The sequence below is a fragment of the Marmota monax genome, unplaced genomic scaffold (assembly GCF_021218885.2).
Source record: "Marmota monax isolate L192 unplaced genomic scaffold, Marmota_monax_Labrador192_F-V1.1 WCK01_AAM20220418_F8-fsc00112, whole genome shotgun sequence".
In the NCBI taxonomy this organism is placed as follows: domain Eukaryota; kingdom Metazoa; phylum Chordata; class Mammalia; order Rodentia; family Sciuridae; genus Marmota; species Marmota monax.
Genome location: NW_026692073.1, coordinates 2,344,441 through 2,352,843, shown reverse-complemented (window position 1 = coordinate 2,352,843; position 8,403 = coordinate 2,344,441). Strand labels below are relative to the sequence as shown.

The window sequence follows — 8,403 nt, the reverse complement described above, 5'->3', positions numbered from 1 at the left end:
CAGAGCCAGGGAGGAGGCGTCTCCAGGGCAGGTGAAACCGACTCCGACCTATCCCGGGAACTTTCGGTGCGGGGACTCGCAGCTAGAGGCCCGCGCTGCGCTGGGGCCGCAGAGGAGCCGCCCTCTCCCATCCGGGCTGCGCGCCGGGGCTCAGCCTGGGGGCTGCCCCCTGAGGACCCTCGGCCCTCCTGGCGTGCTCTTTGGCTGCGGGCAGCGCTGGCTTCAGCTGCTGATGGAGGCAGGTGGTGCCGCCCAGGGCGCAGGTGACACTCTCGCGGCCAGGGTTCCTGCTGGAAGGGAAGACCACTGGGAGGGCAAGACGCAGACTCCTCGTGGGCAAGGGGCAAGGCAGCGATGGCCCTAGAGCTGAGCCAGGAGGCACTACTGGACTTTCTGTGCCAGGCTGGGGGCCGAGTGACCAACGCCGCCCTGCTGAGCCACTTCAAGAGCTTTCTCCGAGACCCCGACGCCTCCCCCAGCCAGCATCAGCAACGCCGCGAGCTCTTCAAAGGCTTCGTCAACTCGGTCGCCGCAGTGCGCCAGGACCCCGACGGCACCAAGTACGTCGTGCTCAAGAGGAGGTATAGGGACCTTTTGGGGGAGGAGGGGCTGCAGCGACCCCGCGAGCCGCCTGCTGCCGCTGCCCCTGCAAGGGGAACTGCGCCCAGCTCCCCGCCGAGCGCACGCCGCGGGGAGCCTCAACCACCGCAGTCTCGGCGGCGGCGGCGGCGCGACAAGGAGCCAGAGGAGGAGCCACCAGGTACCGCAGCCCTAGCCGAGGTCGCAGGTTGCAATGGACTCCTGGCCAGCAGAACCCGGGAAGCGACTAGGGAAGACGGCTGCCAGAGGCTCAGCCCCGGCCGAAGGGCTCCGGTGCCGGTGGCTAAGGCGGCAGCTGCAGCCAGGTGCGCGGCGGCGGAGACGCAGGGCCGCTGCTGCTGGGAATGTCTCCAGAACAGCCTGGGGGAGCTCCCGGAAGTGCCGCCACTCGGAGCGCTCCCGGACCCTGCCACTGCCAAGGAGAAGCCCGCGCGAGCTCAGCCTGCTCAGGATGACTGCGGGGCTCCAAGGCAGCTGCCAGAAGGCGCGCGGGGTGAGCCCTCGCGGGTGCCTGCAACGCCCCGCTCGCCTCCCGCCATCACCGAAGCTGCTGAGTGCAGGGTATCTCCTGCAGTTCTCCTGCCCCGCCCCACCCCTCCAGGAGACCGACCAGAGCTGTTGACCTCAGGTTCCCTGCACCATTCCACTCTGCAACTGCAGCAGCAGCGCACTCGAGAATGGGTAGCCAGACACCCTCAGATGCCCCAGACCCGGGACCAGGGTCCCATTCGGGCCTGGTCAGTGCTGCCGGACAACTTTCTCAGGATACCCTTGGAGCCAAACTTAGAGACTAAATCACCGCTGTCAGAGCTCCCTCATTCCTCTCATTCTCTCTTTCCTGTGGTTCCTGAAGAGTCCCCAGGTTCGTGGCCAGGGAATCCTCCACAGGCTGTCTTTCGTAGCATTCGTTGTCAGTTATCCCTCCAAGATCTGGATGACTTTGTGGACCAGGAGAGCCATGGCAGTGAGGAGAGCAGCAGTGGGCCCAAAGAGTCCCCTGGGGGTTCTGAAGAGGGGTTACAAGTTGCCTTGGGAACCCCAGTTTGGGGAAAGCTCAGGAATCCAGCTGGGGGCCTATCTGTACCTCCAAAGAAAGGCAGCCCTCAGAGTCCTCAGGGCCTCAGGAACAGAGGGAACGGTCATACCTATCAACAAGTTCCAACAGGGGCTAAAGGCCCCCCACACCACTCCCAGGAGCCTTTGCCTTGGCCAGCTCCCAAGTTAAGGAGGTCTCTCAGAAGGAGCTTTAGGGCAGGGAAGGCCAAACTGTCTTCCTCTGATGAAGAGTACCTTGATGAGGACTTGCTGAAAAGGAGTCGTCGCCCACCACGCCCCAGGAAACCTTCCAAGGCAGGAACAATGCCCAGCCCAAGGGTGGATGCAGCTTTGACACTGAAACTGGCAGACACTAGGGTCTCCAGTGGGAATGGGTCTGCTGCCTTGGTACCCCACAGAACTTCTGAGCACAAGTCATCACTGGTCCCCCTAGATGCCAGGGAGCATGAATGGATTGTGAAGCTTGCCAGTGGCTCTTGGATTCAGGTGTTGACACTGTTTTGGGAGGACCCTCAGTTGGCTTTGCACAAAGACTTCTTGACTGGATACACTGCCTTGCACTGGATAGCCAAACATGGCAACCTTCAGGCCCTTCAGGACTTGGTCTCAGGAGCACGGAAGACAGGGATTGTGCTTGATGTAAATGTGAAGTCTAGTTGTGGGTATACCCCACTACACCTTGCAGCCATTCATGGCCACCAGGGAGTCATCAAACTGCTAGTGCAAAAGTTGTCTTCTCGGGTGAATGTCCGGGACAGCAGTGGAAAGAAACCATGGCAATATCTGACCAGTAATACCTCTGGGGAAATATGGCAGCTGCTGGGAGCTCCTCGGGGCAAGCCCATTTTCTCTGTATATCCCTTAGTCCAAAGCTCTTCCCCCACTAGGAAGGCCAAGAGCCGGGAAGTATCTAGAAATGTCACCCGAAAGACTTCCTTAGCTGCACTACTCAAAAGTCAGCACAACAAATGGAAACTGGCCAACCAGTATGAGAAATTCCCTATTCCACGGGTAGAAGAGTGTAGTGACTGAGGTGGGCCCCTCTCTCCAACATGCAGCAACCACACTCTCATCTTTGAGTACTCAGAGAATTCAGGGAGAATAGAAAAGCAGCTGAGGGGTTGGTAAAGAGAGAGGTCAAGTGGAATGGCCTCCCTGGGTTTCATGTCAGCACAGTGGACCTTAGGAGCCATCTCAGCTTTGTGAAGGCTCATGTTCTTGGGCCAGTGAAGCCTAGCCAAGTGGCAAAGCCAGCACTTACAACTCAGGAGGTATTCTACCATTTCCTTTGCCAGTGGAAATTTTAGGCGCAGTAAGCTACATTGTTTTCTGAAGCAGCAATCCTAGGCCTTGGCTAGAAAGGTAACAGATGTCCAACAAAAAAAGAAGCAATTCAAAGAATGCCAAAACTCAGGGGGGGAAACCCTTCTCTGGCTAGTAGCTCTCTGGCATCTATTAATTTGGAGAATAAATCTTGGCAGAACATGGAAAGCACCAGGTTTGAAATCAGATGGCTTTCTTTTTCTTGATATGTTTTCTTGGCATTCAAATCAGTGTAATAAAATTATTACTGGTGAGTACAATTTGATTGAAGAGATTCCTCAGCCTTGAGCCTGAATCTTCTCAATTGAACCTGTGATAGCTAATGCACAGAGCAATGAGTGCCTTCCCTCTTTTGGGTTTCTTCACTGATGAGAGAAGTAGGTGGGTAAGGTCCAACTTCAACCTTGATTCTACTCCGTATAGAGTAATGAATGTCAGTTAGGCCCTGCTTTTTGTATCAACCCAAAGGGAACTTTCCAAATGTATAAAGCATGTGGCTCATTTGCATAGTGACTGAAACCATCTTTCAGGGAAACTCCCTGTGCCACAGAATTATTAGTAGTAGTTTCAATAGGTTTGAATGGCCAACATTGGTATTGATAGAAGAGGGGAATAATTTCATTCTGGGGAAGTCATAAGGGTTAAGAGAAAAATTCCTCCCCAGCAGAAATTCCCTAAGCTGCTAAATATAATTTTATTTGCACTAAACTTGATGCCAATTAGGATTAAATATTAGCTTTGAAGTACTGTATAACTAACTGGAAATGTTCCTTTTAATTGTGTATAAGGGACTGATCGTTGTGGATATTTGCAATGAGAAAATGGCTAGTCTATGAACTGCAGCACAACATTGAGATTTTTGAATGTAAATTCAAAGAGGGCTGAAATGGAAGTGGAAATTCTTAATTTTTTTATGATGCTGTGTTTTTAAAATATTTTTGTTTCTTTGGTTATTTCCCCCATTAAAAGGTCAGCAAACCTTTATAATTCATTATACTATACTTATGGCTAATGTTCTTTATAAAATTGTGTCTCAGTGACTGTCAGATATTTTTATTTCTTTGTATTTTTACTTTATACTTTGAAGTAAGTCAACCTCTTTCCCTCACCCCCTTTTCTCTCCCTCTTTCTGCAGTACTTGGGATCCAACCCAGGGCCTCACACATGCTGGACAAGCAGCTCTACCACTGAGCTACACCCCTAAACCCTATCTTTTTTTGGGAGGAAAAGGCATAACAATTAAATCTAGGGGCTTCTTTCCAAAAAAAAATGACTATTTAAAGGATGAAAATTTGGCAAATCAAATCTAGAAAAAAAGAAAAAAAAATGACAGATAGTGGGGGCATGCTCTAGAGGGATGAAAATTTAAAAGAATTCAAGATAGACATCTATATAAATATTCTAGTAAATGTCAACTTCTTTAAAAGTCAAGGTACGTTTTTGCCATATTGTTATCACTATATGATTTAGGCAACAATAAATATTTTGCATAATCGTGTGGGATTTGTAAAGGTGAGTGGGACGTGACTTTTCGACTCTTGAAACTTAATATTTAACAATATTTATTTATTTTAATGCTTCACAAATTTGAGTATCATCCTTGTGCAGGGGCCAGGCTAATCTTCTCTGTATCATTCCAAGTTTGGTATATGTGCTGCCAAAGCAAGCAAAAATTTAACAATATTTATTCTTGATTGCTTTGTACCTTGTCTTGCTCCGAGGTGTCTTTTAAAGCTGCACTGTATCAGATAAAAGCTTGTAAAATTAGGCAAGATGAAAAAAGGTGGTACCAGGAATGAGGACAAACAACTACAGCATAAGCCAAAAGTTGCGAAGTGTCCTAAGCACAGAATTAGACACTCTGGAAGATATCAGAGGAGGGGGAGAGAAGGGGGAAGAGGAGGGGAAAGGGAGGGGCAAGGAAGGAAAGGTGAGGGAGAAGGAGAGAGAGGGAGGAGAGAGAGAAAGAAAGGGACCCTTTTAGGCTGGGAAAATCAGGGAGGGCTTCACAGAGGCCAGGACTCTTTAAAAAGTGAATGATACTGGCCTTCCCAGCAAACCAGCTTTGTTAGTTCTACCACATTCTTACTTCTGCGTAGTGTGTAGTTTATATAGCACTAGTGTTGGCTGATTGCTCACTAGTTAGAACGCAACCCTAGGTCTCAAGCTGGTTCTCATCAGGATTCCAGTGTCCCACTGGCTTTTGTCCACATGTCACACCTGATCCAGCCAACTCTCTTATACAGTCAACAAGCTGTGTGTTGGGGGCAGGGGGCGAGGTGGGGTGGGGGGAAACGGATCTGATCCAGTTGCTCCTGTTGTAATGTCCAGCCTAGGAGGGCTGCCAGGACCAGCACACTCTTCCCTTCTCCTGCCAGCTTGTGCCTTCCAGCCAGGAGCTGGACACTGAAACCACACACCAGTCCCACTAGGGTGCTCATGCCCTACCTTCTGTCATGGGGCTGGATTTCTTCAGCTTAGAAATCCCTTTGGCTCTTGTTCTGGTAAGTTTATTCTTTTTTTATTTTTTCTTTGTTTGTACCAGGGATTGAATTCAAGGGATCTTGATTACTGAGCTACACTCCCAGCCCTTTTTAAATTTTTGAGACAGGGTCTTGCTAAATTGCTTAGGGCCTTACTAAATTGCTAAGGCTGGCCTTGAACTTGTGATCCTCCTGCCTTGGCCTCCAGAGATCACAGGCGTGTGCCATGGTGCCAGATACAATATAGTTTCAATTTATCTAAATATACCAGATTTTTTTTCTTTTTAAAGAGACAGGTTTTCAGTATGTTGCCCAGGCTGGTCTTTAATTCCTGGGCTCAAGTGATCCTCCTCACCCTCCCAAGTAGCTAGAATTACTATCTTGCCTGGCTAAATATACTGACTATTTATTGAGCATCTAGTATGTGATAAGAACATAATTTTAGCCTTCAAGAGCTCACAGGTGGCCAGGGAAGGAGGCTTTGAGAGTGGAGTCACTGAAAAACAATCTCAGCACCATGTGTTGAGGATAGGTCTGTGCATCGAGACTTGAAGAAACAGAATGGGCTGTTTAGGGAGCATTTTCTATGTACTAGGCTGAATTTTTGTGCTAGAAATACAGCATTTAGTAAGATGTATACTTTTTCCTGCTCTGATGGTGCTTTCCTGGATAAGAGAAGCTGGGAGGTAAAAAGAAAGTTAGGTGAGCCTTGAAGGGCTACATGAAGAGGGGACTTCTAGGGAAATATCCCAGGAAAGGGAAGGCATGTGAACAAAGACACAGGATGTGCCTGGAAAGTTCTTAGCTACTTACTAGGACAGCAGTGAGGCTATGTAGTAAGAGGAGAAAGTGGAAACATCATTATCTAACACCAGGTTGAAAAAAAGGGGCAAGTGCTCTACTACTGAGCTATATCCCCAGCCCAATAAATGGCAATTTAATATGAAAGACAAATGTTAGAAATTCTCAATAATCTTAGATAACTACTGTTTTTGTAGGTATTGTTGTAGTAAATTTTAATGTTATAAATATATTGTGAATATTATAGATATACTATATAATATATAAACATATATTATGGTTTTATTTTCTACTAGTAAAATTGCTGATGGTTCCAAATGGTGTGCCACACATAGTATGCCATGGCTTCCAGATGCTTTGATTCCCATATACATTTTAAAAAAACAGTTGTTGAGATACAATTCACATGTCATGCAATTCACCTATTTAAAATGCAGAGTTCATTGGTTTTAGTAAATGCAGAGTTTTGCAACTATCACCATGATAAATCAAAAAATCTGAGAACCACTGACCAGGCAACGGGGGAAACCATTGAAAGTTTAATGCAAGGGCATGACATCTAGGTAAGGGTGGAAGAAAAAAAAAGATTCCTCTTGCTGTCGTAAGGGAGATTAGCTAAAAGCAGAGATCAGTTAAACTATTATAATATCTTAGTTTCATCTTAAAAAATATTAGAAATGTTGACTTACCAAGCTGGATAATGTGATGAGATATCTACAATTAGTAAAGAAAATTTTAGTTTAGAGGGGCTGATTTAATTGATAAGAAGAATTAGATAAGGTCCAAAAAGGTCTCTCCATTTTTCTCTTATGTCCAAAATGCCCTGGTTCCATAATTAAATCACTTTTTTACTGTGATGATCATCTAGGGTTTGGTGAATTCAATCTCTGTAAAGGCTGTTTAGCACAACACTGTTGCTGTGTGTGCTTGGTTTGCCAACATCAAAACAAATTTAAAATGTTTAATAAAAGGTAGGATAGTGCAAAGTACTGATGCTTAGTGATGAAGTTAGGCTTCCTGTGTTCCTGATGGAGTTTGGATAAGTACTTCAACTTCTGTTTCCTCACTTGGGAGGTGGGAATAAATTACATAGATCAATATAAGATTTTTTTTTTTTTGAGAGAATCAAATGAATTACCATGAAGTCCTTAGAAAATGCCTGGCACCAGAGGAAATCCTCAATAAATGTTTCCTATTATTCATTTAACATACACAGTTCACGTCAATTTCTATCTATGCAGAATTCTACTAGTTGGTTTAAAAGAGTAAGAACAAAACTTACTGATCAAACCAAGCACTTCTCCTATGTCTCTACATTAAAAAGATGCTTGGGCTTCTCATTTCAAATGAAAAAAGACTTCAACTATCTCTTGTAACAATCATTAGCTGTGATGATATGTCATTAAATGGAATTATGTCTAATTGAAATCACATAAACTAACACTAGTCAAATTAGCAACTCTGTAGTGGCCTGGAACCCATACAGGCCAAGCTCCGAAGGAGTGAAGCTTATGATGAGGTATGTGTGTGTGTGTGTGTGTGTTTGTGTTTGTATAGAGCCGCCATCGCTCATGAAATCTGAAAAATCTAAAATTCAGTCATGCAATACACTATCCAAATTCCACTAAGTTAGTAAAGATGCAGTCTCAAACATCATTGACCTATTGAACAATTCCTCCTCCATGATGTGAAAATAGTACTTCTTGATTCCTAGCTACCAGGCTTGACTCCTCTTTTTTACTTTTAAGACATGGGTTTAAGAAATAAAGGCCTAAAGTATATATAAATTATGTCTCAAATTATTTTAGATGGTAAGACAACTAAGGAGAAAGATACTTTTTAAATGTCTATTGGGGGCAAAGCCAGAACTGTTTTGGAAGTGCCTAATTCTTTCATATAGTCTATTTTTTTTTTCTTTTCCTTCCTGTACCATCACTTTGTAAAACCATAGTTTTAGTTAATCTTATAAGACTTGAAGCTCGTCTAGATCAGAGCATTTGGAGTTTCCGACTAAAATGGACTTTCAAAAGTGAGCAAAATGTTATTCACTCTGCCATAACAAAAGCTTTACCTGAATTAATGGTCACACAGACTTGTCTCTGCAGAGAGCCAGGCCTTTACAGTGGTTGTGTGCTCTCTG

General features: G+C 45.7%; 1 protein-coding gene and 1 non-coding gene across 2 annotated transcripts; one reads left to right on the top strand and one right to left on the bottom strand.

The window, feature by feature from the left end:
• Positions 1 to 235: 235 nt before the first annotated feature.
• On the top strand, positions 236 to 4,020 carry Sowahb (sosondowah ankyrin repeat domain family member B). The gene has a single exon (XM_046459057.2). It carries the CDS (start codon positions 355 to 357, stop codon positions 2,686 to 2,688), a length of 2,334 nt encoding a protein of 777 aa, XP_046315013.1. The 5' UTR covers positions 236 to 354; the 3' UTR covers positions 2,689 to 4,020.
• Positions 4,021 to 4,542: 522 nt separating this feature from the next.
• On the bottom strand, positions 4,543 to 4,645 carry LOC124102910 (U6 spliceosomal RNA). The gene has a single exon (XR_006855031.1). It is a non-coding gene; the product is annotated as a U6 spliceosomal RNA (small nuclear RNA).
• Between the last annotated feature and the right edge of the window lie 3,758 nt (positions 4,646 to 8,403).

Excerpts from the sequence above, each read along its gene's own strand:
- Sowahb (XM_046459057.2), top strand. The coding sequence starts at position 355 with ATGGCCCTAGAGCTGAGCCAGGAGGCACTACTGGACTTTCTGTGCCAG.